General features: G+C 40.7%; 1 protein-coding gene across 2 annotated transcripts in view; it reads right to left on the bottom strand.

The window, feature by feature from the left end:
- The window catches only part of LOC111141059 (aldehyde oxidase 4-like), a 57,222-nt gene that overhangs the window by 15,718 nt on the left and 22,214 nt on the right, over window positions 1-19,290 (bottom strand). For both annotated transcript variants that reach the window (XM_022493391.1, XM_022493396.1), the window contains exons 13-25: window positions 18,377-18,486; window positions 15,812-15,996; window positions 14,628-14,790; window positions 12,762-12,854; window positions 11,884-12,053; window positions 11,236-11,350; window positions 10,577-10,699; window positions 8,829-8,925; window positions 5,443-5,567; window positions 3,342-3,475; window positions 1,646-1,733; window positions 1,255-1,341; window positions 884-1,075 (exon numbers count right to left, since the gene is read on the bottom strand). In XM_022493391.1, coding sequence (XP_022349099.1) covers window positions 884-1,075; window positions 1,255-1,341; window positions 1,646-1,733; window positions 3,342-3,475; window positions 5,443-5,567; window positions 8,829-8,925; window positions 10,577-10,699; window positions 11,236-11,350; window positions 11,884-12,053; window positions 12,762-12,854; window positions 14,628-14,790; window positions 15,812-15,996; window positions 18,377-18,486 — 1,682 coding nt within the window. The remainder of the gene's footprint in view (window positions 1-883; window positions 1,076-1,254; window positions 1,342-1,645; window positions 1,734-3,341; window positions 3,476-5,442; window positions 5,568-8,828; window positions 8,926-10,576; window positions 10,700-11,235; window positions 11,351-11,883; window positions 12,054-12,761; window positions 12,855-14,627; window positions 14,791-15,811; window positions 15,997-18,376; window positions 18,487-19,290) is intronic.

The following is a 19,290-nucleotide window of genomic DNA, read 5'->3' as shown; positions in this document are numbered from 1 at the left end:
GTCTTTCTACAAAAAGAAACCATCTAAGTGGCTGCAGATATGCGAGTACAAGTGTACATGTATAACATCACAACAACAGCAACCACAATAACAACAGAAAATACCGGTAAGCACTCCACCTACTCTAGGCTGTAGGCCAAGTGTCTTATCTCAGTTAACATCACCACAACCCTGAGAAAGAGCAGGTCCCAACTACTGTGAGCCCTGCCACCAGTGTGTTAGTGGTGAGACAAAATACTCCCCACTCGGAATTATTCTTCCCCTACATAACACGTCCTTATTCTTAACTGTTCAGATCAGCTCCTCAGAATCTGGAGCTGTGGTAGAACGCCTACACGAATGGCAGTCATTTCCTTCTCTGGATTCATGCTCCAGGTGGTGTCACCCTGACTCCGGGATCGGCCATATGACTTGCTCTGGTCCATGGGCTGGTACATATTCGTACAGGCAGACACTCGCAGGCTTGCCACCCTCCTGCCACTCCTGGGAACTCTGTGACCACCATCATGCGGACTAATTTGGGCTGGCCTGCTGGAGGATGAGACTCTGTGAAGAAGCTATGACCCTTCTCAGCTGAGATGTCCCCTCATCAGCCCTGTGACCACCAGACATGTAAATGAAGCTGTCTTAGACCATAAAACTCCCGTTGAGCTGGCTCAGGCCAGAAGAGCTACCCAACTGACCTGAGAACCAGAAGAAATACTTACTGTTATTTCAGCCCATTACGCTGTGTGGTTGACTTACTACATATCCAAAGCGAACTGATACACAGATGGTGTACTTTCTTTCTCAGAATCTACTTAGAAGCTGATGTAATGCCATATGCAGGTTCTCCATACATATTTGAACCAGTGCTGTTCTGTTAGGGGTTCTGACTTGTTACCTCTTCGGGGGATAAGTCACAGTGAGACGCCACAGCGGTTATGTAAGCTTCCACTACCACTGCAGCCTCGGGGAAGCCATATCCTCGGAAGGCCGTGTTGGATGGCAAGTTTGTTTTGCAGGGCCTACCCCGGCACCGGAAATTAGGAATATGATATGCGTTGTCGGATTTCAGCACAATGTACTCCATTACCTGAATTAAAGCAAAATAAAACTTCACATCTATCAAATATTCAAAACCACTGAACCAAATTTTATCTCTAACTAGAACCCTTTACAGAATTCATCTACTTTGTATGACAAATACTCATGCAAATAAAGTATGACACATACAGCTCAACCGGTAGCCTCTGGGAAAGGCATACTTCTTACCGACTCAGACTCGTCAGGAGTGCATCCACCATTGATATAATATTCAACGTCTGCAGCTTTGATCACACCGTTGTTCATGAATCCGATCTGCAAAGTGATATTAAAAAAACCACTTTCTCAATCCAACCATCTTAGTACACAAACACATGTGATCACAGTTGTCAGTCTACCTAACTTATGAATATGGTTCGATGTGACAGTCACCAGAGGGACACTGAGGCTGATGCCCAAGTTGACTAGGATCCCAACAGAAAGTTCTGGTCAGTTGTAGGCAGCATCCACATATTCCTCTCCAGTGGTTTGGAATTTAGTAACTGACTTTCCTATCGGTTGGCTGGTCATCACTAAACAATGTTTTAGGCAGTTTCCTAAAATTTTTGATCTCACTCACTTTGTATTTTCCGAGGAGTGGGTGGCGGCCAGCAGTTATCAGCATGTCATCACCACGCTCTAGAATAAACCGGATTGGGCGGCCAGTCCTATAGGAAATGACTCTGTCAATATGATGGATGATTGATAAATTGTAGAAATAAAGAGATGGGGAAGGGGGTTTGAGATAATCAGGCTTAATGGTTTTCAGTGGAGGAAGTCATGTGCTTTAAACAACATTTCAGAAGTTCTGGGGACATTAAAATAAAAAAAAACCCACGATTACTATTATTATCCTGGTTTAGTCATGTCTGAGAATTTATCTATCAAAATGTTACATTATTTTGTTATAAGTTACTTTCATTTATTATTATTATTTTTTTATAACATTAAGGCATTATAAGTCCATCAGAAAGGATGAATACCCAACTTTTGTATCAACATGGGTGGGACTGGAGATTTTGCTGAGTGAAATAAGTCAAGCAGAGAGGGTCAATTATCATATGGTTTCACTTTCTTGTGGAGCATAAGGAATAATGTGGAGGACACTGAGAGAAGGAGAGGAGAAGGGAGTTGGGGGAAATTGGAGGGGGAGACAAACCATGAGAGACAGTGGACTCTGAGAAACAAACTGAGGGTTTTGGGGGGGAGGGGAGTGGGGTGCCAGGTGAGCCTGGTGGTGGATATTAGGGAGAGCATGTATTGCATGGAGCACTGGGTGTGGTGCATAAACAGTGAATTCTGGAACACTGAAAAAATAAAGTTTAAATTTAAAAAAATTAAGGCATTGTATGATTATTTTGCAATTATGTATATAAATAGGTTATATTCCTATTAATTTATTTTGGGATATTAAAAGGGCATTAAACTGACTGCCACGGGGGATATTGAGGCTGGAAAGGTTGAGAACCAACGCTCTCTTTAGCTCTGTCAGGCTCCTTTTCATCCAGGCTGCTTGTTCCTAAAATATCCATCGGGGACTCCTCTGGCTTCTGAAGGAATGTCCCCAGTGCCTGCACACCCATACGTATAAGATAGCCTTTTCTATTCTTAGAAAGTGCCAATGAGCTAAGGTGTTCACAGTTGTTCTTTTTGCAGTAGTAGCCTAGGATAAGTTAAGTTTGTCTTGAAAGTTTAGAGGTTTAGTAGTTGTAACATTCACAAAAGTCATGGCTATTCCTGTGCCTGGTGATTCCATCTGGAAGATGCAGAGGCAAAGTGAACATTCCCAGGAGCAGCGGAGCCTGGGTTATTTCATACAAAACAAATCCCTCATATGGTTAGGGTTTTGACCCTCCTTCCGCTCAGACAACCTCAGCTTGATTTATTTTAATAACTTAAAACATAAACATTTTAAAGAGTTAAAGTCAATAAGGAAGTAATACATGGTTACGCCTGAGTCAAGACACACAGTGATTACATCTATTTTACACAATAATCTTACAAGACAGGTAGATATTATTTTCCCCAGTTTATGGGTGATGAAACTGAGGTGGCTTGTCAAGGTGACCTTGTGAGTGACGGGCAGTTCAAGAGTAGGGCTAGAACAGAGATCTCTGGCTCAGGTCCAGTGTTCCTTCACCCACACGCTAACCCCACCTTTGGAGATGAAGGGCTGGGACCCGCGGGATGGAAGCTGGGGTGCAGGGCTGGGAGGGCACGATGGTCTCTGCACCGTCGGGAACGCTGGCATTATTGGCGGCTACTGCGACTCTTACTTGTTGGCGGCCACGGCACTGATGGCTCCTAGCAGAGCAGGCTTGGTCACTTTTCCTCCAAACCCTCCTCCGATTCTTTTTATGTGGCAGGCAATTCTATTCCTTGGGACGTTTAATGCTGCAGCCACAAATTCCTGCAAGAGGTAAGTCCCAGAAGCCACATTTAAGTGCAATTTGGTATTTTATTCCCTCATCTGCATACTTCCCCTCTGCCTAGGTGAAGAAACGCCGTAAACATTTACTGAGAACATACTTAGTTCTGTGGACTTAGAATCTTTAGAGTTGTGCAGCCATCACCATAATCTAATTTTAGAATATTTAAGCGTCCCCAAGGAAACCCTGGATCTACTGAGCAGTCCCTCCTTACCTTCCTCCAGCCCCCCAGCACTAGGCAACTCCTCATCTACTTTCTGTCTCCCTAGATTTACCTGTTTGAAACATTTCATATAAACGTAAACCTACAATACGTGGTCTTTTGTGATTGGCTTCTTTCCCCAAAGAAAGAATTTGTGATTGGGCGTAATGTTTTCAAGGTTGTTGAAAGCATGTTGTTCAGTTGTAGCGTGTGACGGTACTTCATTCCTTTTCATGGCTGAGCATTATTCCACTGTATTGATATGCCATATTCTGTTTCCCCATTCATCAATTGCTGGGCATTTGGATTGTTTACACTTTTGGCTATTGTAAACAATGTTGCTATGAACACTCATGTATAAATTTTTGTATGGGCAGATAATTTCAATTCTCTCGGGTAGATACCTAACTGTGGAATTGTTAGGTTATGCAGTCACTATATTTAATATCCTTAGAAACTGCCATGCTATTTTCCAGGCTGTGCCATTTGTCACACCATCAGCAACGTATGAAGGTTTCAATTTACCACATCTTCATCTTCTGATTACACCATTCTAGTCAACGTGGAGTGGATTTCTCACTGTGGTTTTGATGTGCATTTCCCTAGTGACAATGCTGTGAGCATCTTTTCATGTGCTTATTAGTCATTCATAGACTTTATCTATTCAAATTCTTTATTGGGCCTGCTTTAGATACTGCCCCAGGTTCTGGGCTGTGAGTACTCTGTACCCTGTTACTCCTGGGAAATGCCTCATGAAGTTACTAATTGTATCTTAGAAGATATTGATGATAGAAAGCAATGGTGACCCGGGACTACATTTTATCCATTTGGAGCCCAGAGCTGCATGCTCTGCTAAAAGAGCTCAGAAGTGATATTTATCACCTCCCTCAATTTATAGAAAAAGATACTGGTGCCTGGCAACCTGTGGGAGATCACATAGTTTTTTTAGGGACAAAACCATGACTTCTCATTCCTCTGTTGTCCACTTCAAAACTTGCAACTGTGGAGGCCACAGACACACTCAACATCAGTCCCCTCAGACTTTCATTTTGCCTTGAACAACAGCTTCCTCTTCCCACTGAGCCTATCCACCCCTGCAAGACCCCAAGGTACCAACTCACTCTGCTCTACCAGGAAGCCCTCAGCTTTTCCCCTCAGTAACACTTGTCATTAATCCTCCTGCCAGTATAACTGTTTAAGTATCCCCCTGTGCCAGACACTATTCTAGAACCAACATCTCTACATCTCAGAAGAGGGGAATGTCAGAGGATTTCCTCTACTTGCCTGGGTGCAGCAATGTCTTATATCTCAACCACTGGAACAGGACTGGAAATCACCTGCTGCTGCACTGGAAATGCAATTGCTTTAAACTTGCATCACCAATACATGCAAACATTAAGACAGAGAAGTGACACGAAGGAACCACAAAAGGAAATTTAAATATAATACTAAGGCTCTGACCTCCCTGACATTAGCTTTTACACTATCAGTTGTTATAAGGGTAAGATAAATCTTGCTCATGTTTTGAAAGGTAACAAAATTTTCGTATCTCTTTGAAAAGTCAGCCCTTTTAGGGAAATATTTGCCCTGTTTTCTTCATTCTGGACTGTAGCTTATGTCAAATATACAGAGAGTTTGAGTCACAGGAGCGGAAGGAATCCAAAGTCCGCTGGAGCACAATGCCTGGTTGCAGGGCCTTACAGCACCGCAAGTCTGGAGTCTCATTTTTCAAAAATATCCTGTTACCTGCACATGGCTTGGAAACTGTGTTCCAAGGTATAGCACCATTTCTTTATCTTCCTGTTTTGGGATAGCCAGGATAGTTTGCGTCTCCATGTAGAAATGTTCCTGCCCTTCTACATGGGCCTCGCCTGTAGGGCATAAACAAAGGACAATGCTTAGCTGAAAGTCCCACGCTGGGTGCTCTCTGTGGTATCTGGTTTATGAGGAGCGAGTGGCTTTAGCTCATGGAGAGCTGGGCTTTATATCATTTGGTTAAACCCCCTTTTTCTAATTAAGACTTGTTGTGCACAACCAGCTCTATGACCCTGGGTCATTCACTTCCTCTCTCCTGACCTCAGTTTCCTCATCTGTCGAGTGGGGTGGTGAGATCTGTGATGTGCTGGACTTGAGACCCACAGACGAACCTGGCCACACATTCAGGCACCACCACCCTCTCTTTGGTGAATTTGGCTGAGTTATGAACCTCTCGTTTCCTCCTCTGTAAAACGGGGAGGGGCGAAGGGTAAGCAACAATATGGACCTCAGTCTGGTGATGTCAGGATTATTGAGTCACAGAAGATCAATAGTTCGTGAAAGGACACAAAGTTTAAAATGGCAGAGCTGAGGTCGTTTCTTTCCCTAAAAGCCTAAAAACAGGCAGCCTCCTCCTGCTGTTTTAGCTGAGATTTTTGGCTTGCTCAGTGTACCCTTATCATTTTCTAGGTTATAACAGAAGAGGCACTTGGCCCTAGTTTCAGTATTTTTTACTTTAAAGTGAAAGAAATTACTATATCCTTCAGTATTTTTACTTTAAATGTATGTCAACTATAATTTAATTAAGAGTAACAACAACAACAAAAATTGGTCAAAAGATTCCTATGCTGTTAAAATAAGTGAGAAGTTTATTTTTGCCAGGAGCCAGAGGATTTCTTGAAATTATTTCTTTGGACAAGAAAATGTGAGTCATGCAAAAAGGTCCAAAAAAAAAAAAAAAAAAAGCTCTTACGGAACTCTCTGTTCCAACTCTCTAGAAGAGGGTAATAGATTCTGTGAAAATTACTATCTTCTCTTACCCAAGACTGGAAGTAATTCTCTTTAAAGAGCTGTGCTTCTCAATCCTGGATACACTTTAGGATCATCTGGGGAGCTTTTAGATAAATACTGATGCTCTCACCCTGTACTCAAAGTTCTGATTTCATTGGTATGGGGTGGGATCTGAGCATTGGTATTAAAAAAATATCAAGGTGCCTGGGTGGCTCAGTCAGGTGGGTGTTTGCCTTCAGCTCAGGTCATGATCCCAGGGTCCTGGGATTGAGTCCAGCAGCAGACTCTCAAATCAGCAAGTAGGGGGGTGAGGGGTGGGGCTGCTTCCCTCTGCTACTCCCCCTGCTTATGCTCTCTCTCTTTCTCTCTCTCAAATAAATAAATAATAAAAACTAAAAAAAGTCATATTAACTAAGTCTTTGCCAGTTCAGTAAGTCAAAGCAGACAAATAGACCAAGAAATTATAGTGTCAAGACTGGAAAAGATAAATAAAATTGTCATGATATGTTTGTATATACAGAAAATTCAAGAGAATCTACAAGACTCTTAAAATAGTAAGTGAATTTAGTAAAGTTCTTAGATATAAGATCAAGATATAAAAGCTAATTGTGGCAGAGGGCACGTGATGTGATGAGCACTGGGTGTTAGATCCAACTGATGAATTATTGAACACTACATCTGAAACTAATAATGTAATATGTGTTGGCTAATTGAATTTAAATAAAAAATTAAAAAGTTAAATAAAAGGTAATTGTGTTTTTATATATTAGACACAAATAGAAAATGAAATAAAAATAAATATCATTTTTAACAGCATCACAAAACACCAAATACTAGGTATAAATATTAAGAAGGATATGCAAAATCTCTATAGTGAAAACTATAGTTACTGAGAGAAATTAAAGAAAACCCAAGTAAAAGGCAGTGTCTATCTTGCTCATAAATTGGAACTTAATACTGTTAATATTTTCAGTCTCTAAATTGATATTGTTTCTATGCAATTCCAGCCAAAATCCCAGCAAGTTATTTTTAGTGAAAATTGATGAGCTGACAATAAATGTAGACGGAAATGCAAAGAACCTATTATAGCTAAGGTCATACTGAGAAAGAATTAACAAAAGGACACTATACTCTCAGATTTCAAGACTTACAATAGAGTTTCAGCAAGTAAGACAGCTCAACAACACTGTCAAGTTGTTCTTCATTAAAATCAAGAACTTTTGTTCAAGATAAAGAATAATGAGGACAGTGAACACACAACCCACAGGCTGGGAGAAGATACGTGCAATACTTATAACCAACAAAGAACTTATACCAAAAACATAGAAAATTTCTATGAATTTATAAGTAAATCAAGTAATTATTAGATAAGTAGTTATATAATAATTATAGCAATATATTATTATAATTATCACTTTTAATTAATTAAAAAACAGGCAAAAGATTTGACCAAATATCACACAAGAGAGGATCTAAAAAGGGCCAACATATGAAAAGGATTCAATATCATTAGTCATCAAAGAAATTCAATGGAAACTACAATGAGATATTACTCCACCAGATTAAACTAAAAAGAGTAATGACAACAACATAACAATGGAACTCTCATAATTGTTAATAGGAGTACAAACTGGAACAAATTTTTTTAAATGTTTGACATTAACTACTAAAGGTAAATACATAAAAACACTACTATTTAGCAATTCTATTCCTGGGTATATTTCAATGGAAAAGATTGCTTATGTTCACCAAAAGATATGTGCAATATTATAGAAACTTTATTCATAACATCAAGTTGAAAATAGCTAAATAGTCCATCAATGGTAGAATGGATAAATAAATTGTGGAATTATTTATACAATGAAATACTCCTAAACAATGAAAAAGAACTACTGATCTATGCAATAATTTGTATGAAGTTGAAAAGAGGTAAAACTTTCCTGTAGTGATAAAGACCTTTGGGAGAACTACTGATTGAGAGAGGGCAAGAGGAAGCTTTCTGGGCTGCTGGAAGTGTTCTATATATATATTTCTAAAGATTTTATTTTTAAGTAATCTCTATACCCAACGTGGGGCTCGACCTCACAGCCCCAAGATCAAGAGTTGCATGCTCTGCCAATGGAGCCAGCCAGGCACCCTGGAAGTGTTCTGTTTCTTGATGTGGGTAGTGTTTACATAGACTTGTACTGATACATAAAATTTCATCAAACTCTAAACTTATTATTTGTGCATTTTAAATTTTGATTTAAAAAATCACACTAGGGTTGAGAGCTCTGCCTTGGAGTTTCAGTATTTCTCAAACCAGATGAGTGAACCTAGAGCCTTCAACTTCAGAGGAGTTACTTCTCTGGCCCAAGACCACTTACCTTCAAGGATTTGATCAACATTTTTAAAGGCTTGTTCTACATTTCCTTGCTCCACTTTCTTTTCAATGGAAAGAAATGAATTGTGCTCTAGTGCTTGCTGCAAGGGAAAAAGCAACAAACCAAAACAATAAAAGTTTTGTTTTTTCACATCCTAATAAGTCAGTCATCCCCCATTAAACAGCTATGCTCTTGCTTTTTCAGATATTCACACAACACAACAGACAATCTGAGCAGTGTGGAGAGCCAGCAGGAACTGGGATACGATGGACTACAGGCACTGGCGACTCAGTTTTGTCCAAGGCTCTGAGGAAGAGCTGAGGGGGAAACAAGCATAGATTGTTCCTCCCTCTAGATTGTTGAGGGGTGACCAGAGGCAGTTGGGTATTCAGGTGCCAACTTTGTGGTGTGGGGGGGGGGATGGGATAAGAGGGTAGAGAGAGTCCCAGGAGGAGGCTGGTGGAGGTGCAAATGTTCAGAAACCATCTTGTCTAGGTGACCTAAATTAGGTGCTGAATTTCATGGAATTAGGACAGTTAGAGACAGGAGGGGAAATCATTTGAAGTTAAGGGCACCTCAGAAAGCAATAGTTTGAGGTTGAAAACAAGCTGAGGGGCCAAAAAGAGAACAAGGTCAGGCGGGCTGGGGAGCAGGTTTTCTATCAGGAAGGAGCTGGATGAGCTTCAAAGAGGGAATGAGGTTGGACTATGAAAGACCTTGAGTTCTATACTGAGAACCTTATCGAGGGAGACATGATTATATAAGAAAAGTGACCTGGTGAACATGGAGGTTTAAAAGAGTTAATGTGGTGGGTAGGTAGGTTGAAATGGAGTACAAGAAAACTGAGATTGGAAAGAAAGGGGCAGACTTAAAGGCATTTAAAAGATAACTGGGAAAGACCTGAACTTGGCAACTCTTGGGAAGAACAGAGGAGAATCAGAGGATATTGAAGACTGCAGCCTACTTGGCTGGGTTTCATACTGCTCATGTACCCACATATTCCTCTCTCTCTCCATCACACACATTTAATAAGGTGGACCGTGGGTTCAGCGCTTTGCTAAACACGGGCTACAAAGCACTATGCCCCCACTAACAACAACTAAAACAAAAATAATAACAAAGATTCACTGCATGCATTCCATGTCTCCCTGGTGCTGTTCTAAGCATTTTACTTGGGTTTTCTCATCTAACCCTCACAATGATATTTTATGTAGGTGCTTTCATAGTTCCCATTCTACAGTTGAGAAAGTAATAGGAATTTAAGGACTTGCCAAAACTTTCATTGCTATTAAGAGGCCTCTAAAAGATGGAGTCAGAATTCAAACCTGGGTTTTCTGTCTCCAGAGCCTGGAGGAAGTGTGCAGGAGACAGAGGACCCAGACTGTCATTCAGCACATGTTAACAACCGTTGCCAGTTTCCCAGTGCTCTGGGTTTTCCCACTGACTAGTTTTACAGGGAGGCCATAAGGACATTGCTCTGGGGTTACTTACCTGTATTCTGAGGACCTGCCCTGGCAAGGGGCAATGGGAGAAGAAGTGGTCACAGGAAGGAAGGGGAAATCCAGGCAGGGAAATTCTCAGTATTATGTCTCAGGGTGCAGATTGCTAGCGCCTTCACTCTGAAACTATAGATAACACCGAGCAGGGTATAGATGGAGCCCAGATGCTACTGTCTGATGACTCCACCAGTTGTGTTCTGCCGGGAGTATACGGCCCTAGTCATTCTAGAAGACATGAATTGGCCTGACTACCTCAATGGTGATAATCCGTGGTTCTATGTCTTCGTAAGTGATCTTCACTTTCTCAGCCGCCTCTCTTGCATGAGCATAGGTGTCAGCGGCCACCGTGCAGACAATCTGACCCACGCAAATCACCTGCAGAAAAGCCAGTGTCGCCATTAGCTAAGACACAGAATTATTAAAAAGGGATTACTGTTCCCACACTCTTACATTTACCCACTGGGTTCTTGTGACCAAAAGAAAGATTATTTTCTACCTATGAGAATAAATTTAAACACTGGACTGAGTGGGATTTAGAGGGTACAAAAACCGAGGACAGAACTTAACTACTTGGCTTCTGACTGTCTCCAGCTGTGTTCCTCACCATTCCCATATCACACACTTTAATCCAGTCATCTTGGAACTCTGTTGGTTCTTTTAATGTCCTATATTGCTTCTATGGTTTCATAATTTTTTTTAAGAAGTCATCTTTGACAGGGCTTATGGCTTATGATCAGAATCTTAAAAGGGTCCACAATTCAAGAGAGAATTTGAGAATCACTGATGTGGAGTCCTTGGTTCCCTGTTTTTGTGATGTGAACATGAGTCCACGGATGTTAGAGCTGTAACCAAGAGTCATTTTGATTTTCTAAACAGGCATTTGAATAATAGGCCCCATACAAACCACATACCTCATTCTGAGCATAGAGAATCTCTCCCTGATGGTTATTAGCTCCTGGGACGTCCTCTGCTGTTATCACATCAACAACACCTGGAAGGGCCAGGGCTTCTGAAGCATCAATTGATCTAGGAGGGACAATTTGAAAGGGTACATCAAACATAAATGATTCCTCAAACCCAGGGAAAAACTACAACGTACCTCATACCTAAATCATGGGACAAACTTTGATGCTGAAAAGTGCCAATGTTTAGCAGGTGTTTCGATTCTTGGCATTAGTTTCTTTCAAAAATTTGTTTAAAAAAGGACTGATTAAAAAAAAGAAAAGGACTGATTTCCAAACAGAAGAGGAAATGAATATTCTTAGTAAATTTAAATATATAATAAGGTCTTGATTTTATCTATTTATTTTTAAAGATTTTATTTGTTTATTTGACACAGAGAGAGAGGGAGAGCACAAGCAGGGAGAGTGGCAGGCAGAGAGAAAGGGAGAAGCAGGCTCCCTGCTGAACAAGGGTCGGATCCCAGAACCCTGGGATCATGATCTGAGCCAAAAGCAGATACTTAACTGAGCCACCCAGGCGCCCCGTAAGTTCTCAATTTTAATGTGAAACTGTGAATGCATTCCAGTAATACAAAGAAGCATCTTTTATTTCCTTACATGATCTTTGCATGAGCTCTGGTGCTGGTTGTTACAGCCAGGAAGAGTTCTTGGGCAAAAGGCGGCATGTCATCACTAAATACAGCCTCCCCTGTAGCGTGTTTGATGGCTGACTGGTGCATGACTGGGTGGCCGACAGGGTCTTGTGGGGATTGGTGGGGATCCACGCACTGTCAATGAATAAAGCAATTGTTTTACTTGCAGACATTCTCATGCACCGAAAACTGGGTCTGTATATCTGGCTTCTTCACAAGTCAGGAAAAACTATAGCAATTGATATCCATATCTGTGAGTCAAAGTTAATAAATGTCCATTGAGTACTGTGGTAAGAGATATATTCTGGTTATAATCTACCCCCTCACCTCTCCAAAAGGAAGACACTGTTCTCATCCTTGAAGATTCTACAAGCTTTTTAAGGGTGTCAGAATACACACAAACACATATTAAAATAACATGATCAACTTCATTTAGCATTAAAGAACAGTTTGTAAAGCTAATATGGTACAAAAAAATACACAAGTTCCTGGGGGATTTAGGATGACTTTATTAAAGCAGGGAAGGCTTCCTAGAAGCAGTGAATGTAGACCTAGGTTTTGAAGAAAGGACAGGCATTCACTAAGAAGAAGAGAACGTTTTAAGCAACAAAACTGAAATAGTTGAGGAGGAACATTAAGAATCTAATTCCTTGTGAAGCCTGAGTAAAAGCAAAGAAGATAAACCAAACAAATTATGAAACTGTGTGTGAGTGACAATGGGTAATGTCAGCTGGCCCTTACAAATAATAAAAAATATAGCTATCAAAAAGAGGAAGATATATGCATAATGCATACATCTGAATGCATAGAAAGATTAAAAAATGAAAAACTCTACCCACTGACCTGGAACATCTGAATTCCTTGGGGTGTTTTTATGTGGAAATCTTCTAGAGCACTCATGGATTTTTCTGGGATATCAGGAAACTTCTGGGGATCCTGAAAAGAAGATTATTTCACGTTTAACTTTACATTCTGAGTCACTGGCTTGGAGAAACATACATAGAAATAGGCTATCCAATTTATTCTCCCAGATACTAGTCTCCAGATCTGCTGGGAGAAAGCCCTGAGCTTTGAGCTGCCTAGGCTGGCAGCAGCATGACAGTTATCTGCTCACGCACACAGGAAAGTGAAAGCTATTTCTAGGAAGTAGAGACTTCCTTTATGACCAGCTCTCCTTTCGAATGGGTGGAAATATGTACACTTCCAAATGGAAGCTGTGTTTTCAAGTCAGGGCCAGTCTTCTGCGCATATATCTCAAAGAAGCAACTGAGGGAGGAGATGAAGATTAATCTACAAGGACGGTCAGCTACAGATCATTTGTCATAGTAAGGAAACTAGAATTAACCTAAATATCCAGTAAGAGGGAACTGACTAAACAAATTATGGAACATCCATGAGATAAAATATTTTGCAGTTATTAAAATGATTTTGTAAAAGTGTATTTATGGACTTTAAATGCTCATGAATTATAATTAAGTAAAAAAATCGATTACAAAAGTTTATGTATGGTATGATCCTTTTTTCTTGTAAAAAAAAAAGAAAAGAGAACTATATATGTATGTATTCCAAATGTTAACAGTCTTTATGGTAGGATTATTGGCTTATAGCTGATTTTTAAAATCTTTGCTTCTCTGTTTTTGCATTTTCTATAAAGAAAGAGTATATAATCATAATCTGTAAGAGAATATATGATAATATATAAGAATATAAAACAAGAGACATATACTTAATAAATTATATGTAATAACATTAGGGTTATATAGATTATATATCTATATACTGAATATATATAATAAATAAGAGTATATAATAATCTATAATAGAGTATTATGATAATGCTAATGATAAATATTGTTAGTAAAAATGATAAAAAAAAGACTGGCTGAATTAACAGAGTAAAGCTTTCACCCATAAAAGAAATGTGTGTGTAGTCATTTATCTGCCATTTTTGGATCAGCTCATGACTTACCATGGGGACACTGACAGTCATGAACCACATTCTGAGAAACAGTGCCTGTGGTGATCATTTTAAACTAGGCCAGGTAAGAAAAAAAGTTAAAAAACCAGAACCAATCTAAATATCCAAAAATAAGGAACAGATCAAATAATGGCTCATCTATCCATGGACACATCATGCAACATCACGTCATTTTGTCAGGAAGAATATTTAATGACACTGAAAGCTGTTTGTTACTAAGTGAAACAAGCAAGCTACGCTAAACAGTTCTAGAGGCGCATCCGAGTGACACGTATGTACACACACCCACAAAGAAGAGCTTAGAAGGATACACCCTAAAATATTAATAACAGTTAGCTATGCGTGATGGGATTACAAAGGATTTTCGTTTCCTTTTTGGCTTAGCCACATTAAAGAAGATATTGTTTTAACAAGAAAATTTTCTTAAAATAGGAAAAGATGTTGTAATTACTGTAAGCTTTTCAATACTGTAGACCAACTGGCTATTGCATATTAGTATTGTCACACAACCTGTAGAGCAAATGTCATAGCAAGACTGTCCCCTTCTCAGCCCAGGACAGGAGGAGAAGGGAAAGGGAGGGAGAGGGAGGAAGGAGGCTAGGAAGCACCGCACTGTGGGCTCCATCCCCTCCTGATACCCTTGCTGCATTAGGGAAGGGAAGGGAAGTCCTTCCTATGCAGACTCACGCTCAGAGTATCAAGGCACTCAGAGACCCAGAGAAGTCATTTACCATTTTATTCAATCCTCGCCTCACTCTGAGGTAGAATTTGAAGAGTAAACTGACGATGAGGGTTCTCCTGTACTCTACCATGCCACCCTTGGCTGCTGGCGGGATGTAAATCTCATCCAGGACCCACTGGCAGGCATCACTCAGCATGTGGTCATCCCACGGCCTGGGAGCAAAATGAAAAATTAAAAAAAAAAAAAAAAAGTAGTTATAAAAATAAAAAAAAAAAAGAAAATGCAAACACACCACAGGAGAGGGAAGACAGCCTAAACTGACAGAGCAAGGAAAGATGGAGAAAACCCGTATTCATCTTTGAAGTCTGGACAAAACACCCGGCCATACGTCACTAGCTTTGTTTAGAATCTGCTGCCGTGGTTTCCTATTTCCTTACCACCCTCCTTTATCATTACCTATAATCCCATGGCCTGGGAAAGCCATGGGTTTTCAAAGAGCTGGGGTAACATCAAAGAGCTGGGGTAACAAAGTAGTAAAATCAGAGTTTCCCAAGATGTGGAACTTTGTTTTGTTCATTGCTACATCCCCAGCAAACAGGCCATGCCTGGCACACACATGCACGGTAATGACCAGCAAATGACCCAATTATTGATGACAGTTGTAACATTCTCACAAATAAAGGTTTTCTACAGAAATGCTTTGACAGCATCAACTCATTTCAGTGTCTGAGAAAGAAAGCTGCATGTAGTTGCATTGCGCTGCTCACAGTGGCTATTATGGGTGGATAAAAATTATCGTAAAAGCACTGGTTGGAATTTTTAAAACTTACTTTCCAAACACTAGAGACAATGAGAGTGATAGGAGGAAGGCCCATTTAACCTTCTTGAATATTTCACCTTCTTTCTCTGGTGTGAGGACATTTTCAGATGTCTTAGGGTACAGTATTAGAAACACTGACTTATTTTGCAGGTTAATTAAAAATGAAAATTTGAAAATATTATCTACTTAGATTAGATTCCTCTTACTAGAGAAACTGCAATAAAAGAATTGTATCTTTAAGAAGGTTGGCTTTTGGGTGACTTTTATTTTCTTTCTATTCTTCCACAGCGCTTCAATTTCCTATATGATTATGTAATACGTATGGAATCAGAAAAAAATTCTCCAAGTGCTATTTTCATTAAGATATTAAAATACAAAGCCCGAGTTTTAGATGCACATGTGCTGGGACATACCTCCCAAGGAGCTGCTTGCACGTTCGGCTTGCAGAGACAACAGTGGGGCCAACACTTCCGTAGAACATTTGAAGGTCCTTAATCGTGTCTGTACCATCTTCAAACTTCACACTCATGCCGGCATTGACAATGGCAAAAGCGTTCTCCTGACGCTGGGCCAGCCGGAGTCCGGACACAAAGTGCCACTGGAAACAGAAAAACGTTCAGAATGTTTAATGTTCTTCTCCACTGTCTGCGGCATAGCAACAGCTCTGATGATTAGTTGTAATGAGGAGGATCCTGTAAATGATGCTTTGGACCACTGCTGGCTGGGAGGACCAGCCCCCGTGCTTTACAGGGATTAAAATTTGATCCTGAGAGCAACCATACTCACTTCTAATCTACTGATGAGGAAACTGAGAGGCTATACAACTTGTACAAGGTCATGCAGTAAGTGGCAGAATTGGGGTTGAAATCTAAGCAGTCTGGTTCCAGAGTTGACGGTCACCCACTTTCTACTCTGAGTCACCACATGTGGCCTCAGGCGAGGGATTTAAACTGCTCGGGTCTTAATTTCTTTAGAAATGAGAAGGTAGGGTTTGATCAGACGGTGCCTCCAGGGCTGCTGAGAGAAGAAGGGAGAATCAAGGCGGGGGTGGCTCTCGGGAGGAACTACACCTCCACTTTGAACGGTTTTGGTTTGGCATTCTACATAAATTTCATGTGAATGACGAGTTTTACTCTTAAAAAAAAAAGAAGCTTGGAAACCACTGGATCACATGGTCTTCAAAGTGCCTTCCAGGTTTCAGTCTCTCATTCTAGGTTTAATCTCATTACTAGTGTCAGATATGAGAGCCACAGAGTAGGAGAACCTTTGTGTGGCTGGCATCTTGGTGGGGGTAGGGGTGCCACCACCGACCCTGTCAAAGATAGAACATTTTTAATTTAGAAAGCGAAAGTGACAAAGAGATGCTCGAGACCAACTTGATCCTATTTAGTCCATTGTACTGACTGGTGGGGACTTTCCTCCCTAGTCCTGCTGCCACACCCTCATGCCCACCCACCTGAATTATGGCACGACCGCAGTAACCTCTTAACTGGCCATTCAACCTTCAGCTTCTCCTCCAACCAGCTTATCCTGTATTTTTCTCATTAGATTGGCATTCCTAATACCATTTTCATTCAGATTTTACCTTGCTTTAAAGACTTTAGAGATGGCTGTCCGCTAGGACATATACAAACAATCCCCCTGATGGAACGGCAGATCTGCTCGGTGACGGAACCCCAGCCTCCCTCCCAGCCAGATCGCACAGGGCTGCCCCAGCGCCCCTGCCCTGTTGCCCAGCCTCCAACCTGCCATTCCACCTAGTCCCCAATCCCTAGCTGTTCTCCCGCCTGGAATGAGCACCCACTTCTCTCCACCGGTCTTTGCTCTATCCCAGCTGCTTTCCCTCCCTTCTGAGCAACACGGAAGGAGGACTCTCCCTGTCGGTGGAACTACGCTGGCTCTTTGCGCACACATTTCCTGTCTGAGATAATTAGCTGTTTCCGATTTCAAGGCCTTGTTCTCAGATCTAGAGACCTTTGAGGACAGAAACCCATGTCTTAGGAATACATGTAGTGTCTTCTGGATTTAGTACTATGCTTGACAAGTCAAATGGTAGGTAGTTAATAAATAAATAATTTTATTTAAAGTAGTTAATAAATGTTAGTTGATTTGGAATTATCTTTATGATCATAAACTTTCATTTACTAGAAACTTGTAGATGAAACTGATTACAATTTTTCTCAGTCTTGGCTAAGATAAATATTTATCTGAAACCAAAAATTCAACTCTTCACACAAAGGGCTCTCTGTTTGCAGAGAGATAGGGCCCACAGAAAAGTTACTCTTTTTTTCTTTTTTTTTTTTTTTTTAAAGATTTTATTATTTATTTATTTGACAGAGAGAGATCACAAGTAGACAGAGAGGCAGGCAGAGAGAGGGAGGGAAGCAGGCTCCCTGCTGAGCAGAGAGCCCGATGCGGGACTCGATCCCAGGAACCTGAGATCATGACCTGAGCCGAAGGCAGCGGCTTAACCCACTGAGCCACCCAGGCGCCCCAAAAGTTACTCTTTTTTTAAAAAAATTTTTTATGTCAGTATAGTTGACACACAATGTTACATTAGTTTCAGGTCTACAACATAGTGATTCAGCATCTCTCTATCTTATACAGTGCTCACCACAAGTGGAGCTCCCATCAATCACTCTCCAACATTATTAAAATATCAAGAAATGTTTTCCTTTAAAGTTCTTTTAAAAACAAAAGAAAAAAATGAATATAATAATAATGAATATATAACACTGAATACGATTTGGGTTATTTTCATCTTTATACCAAGAGAGTCATATTTTTACTTTTTATGGAGGAAGGGAGCCACAAAGGCAAAAGTGCCGAGGGTCCAGGAAAGTCACAGTGTTGCCCTGGTAGGAAAGCAAACCAAATGGTCCTCTGAAAATTTGCCCCTTTCTGAGAGCAGCCCCAAAGTCTCCCTGCAGGGTAAGCAGGGCTCCCTCCAGGTGGGCAGTGAGTCAGGAAGTCTTTACCTGAGTAGAGTGGGGAATATAAACAGATAACACAATCTCTTCGGATTTAAGGCTGGCTTCAGGTGATCTCTCAAGGAAAAGGCTGTTTAAAGGAATCTGCCGTTCTCCTTCTATTAGAGAAAATGATCTTGATTAGAATGCATTTATCAAACAAAAGAGTATGGAGCAAGGGGTAGGTGTGATGCATCTGGTGGAAAGAGAGAGCACAAGCTGCGAGCCAGGAGATGTGATTTCTAGTTATAGCTTCCATACTGGAAAACCTTAGGCAAGTCACAGAACCTTTGGGGCTTCTGGTTCCTCATCTGTAGAATGAGAGGGTTGGACCACATAATCTCAAAAGTCTTTTCTGAGAGCACATGGGTGGCTCAGTCAGTTAAGCACCTGCCTTTGGTTCAGGTCATGATCTCAGGATCCTGGGGTCGAGCCCTGTGCTGGGCTCCCCATTCAGCAGGGAGTCTGCTTCTCCCTCTCTCTCAGTCTCTAACCCCACTCATGCATGCTCTTTCTTCTTCTCTCTTAAATAAATAAATTGAATCTTAAAAAAGAGAGAGAGAGAAAATTCTTTTCTGGTTCTTAGCACCCATTACACATCACTCACAAATTTTGGCCTTGAAGAACTTTAAAGCTATTGGGAAACAACCTAGTACAATGTGTTTCACAAATGGAAAAACTGAGGTCTAGAGGTCCAGAGAGGTTAAATGATCTGTTCAAAGTGCTGGAGATGGGACAGTAGCAGAGGTGGAATGTCTGATATATAGCTTTTCTTTCATAAGCAGTTTACAGTACTCTCTTATTTGAGCCACTGTATTTGTTTTTTAAATGTGATTCCTTCCTTCCTTCCTTCCTTCCTTTTCTTTTCTCTTTCTTTCTTTCTTTCTTTCTTTCTTTCTTTCTTTCTTTCTTTCTTTCTTTCT

This window comes from Enhydra lutris, unplaced genomic scaffold, assembly GCF_002288905.1.
Source record: "Enhydra lutris kenyoni isolate GAN:26980312 unplaced genomic scaffold, ASM228890v2 scaffoldscaffold1, whole genome shotgun sequence".
Lineage (NCBI taxonomy): Eukaryota > Metazoa > Chordata > Mammalia > Carnivora > Mustelidae > Enhydra > Enhydra lutris.
The sequence above is the reverse complement of the archived record's forward strand: the minus strand, read 5'-3'. Positions and strand labels throughout refer to the sequence as shown.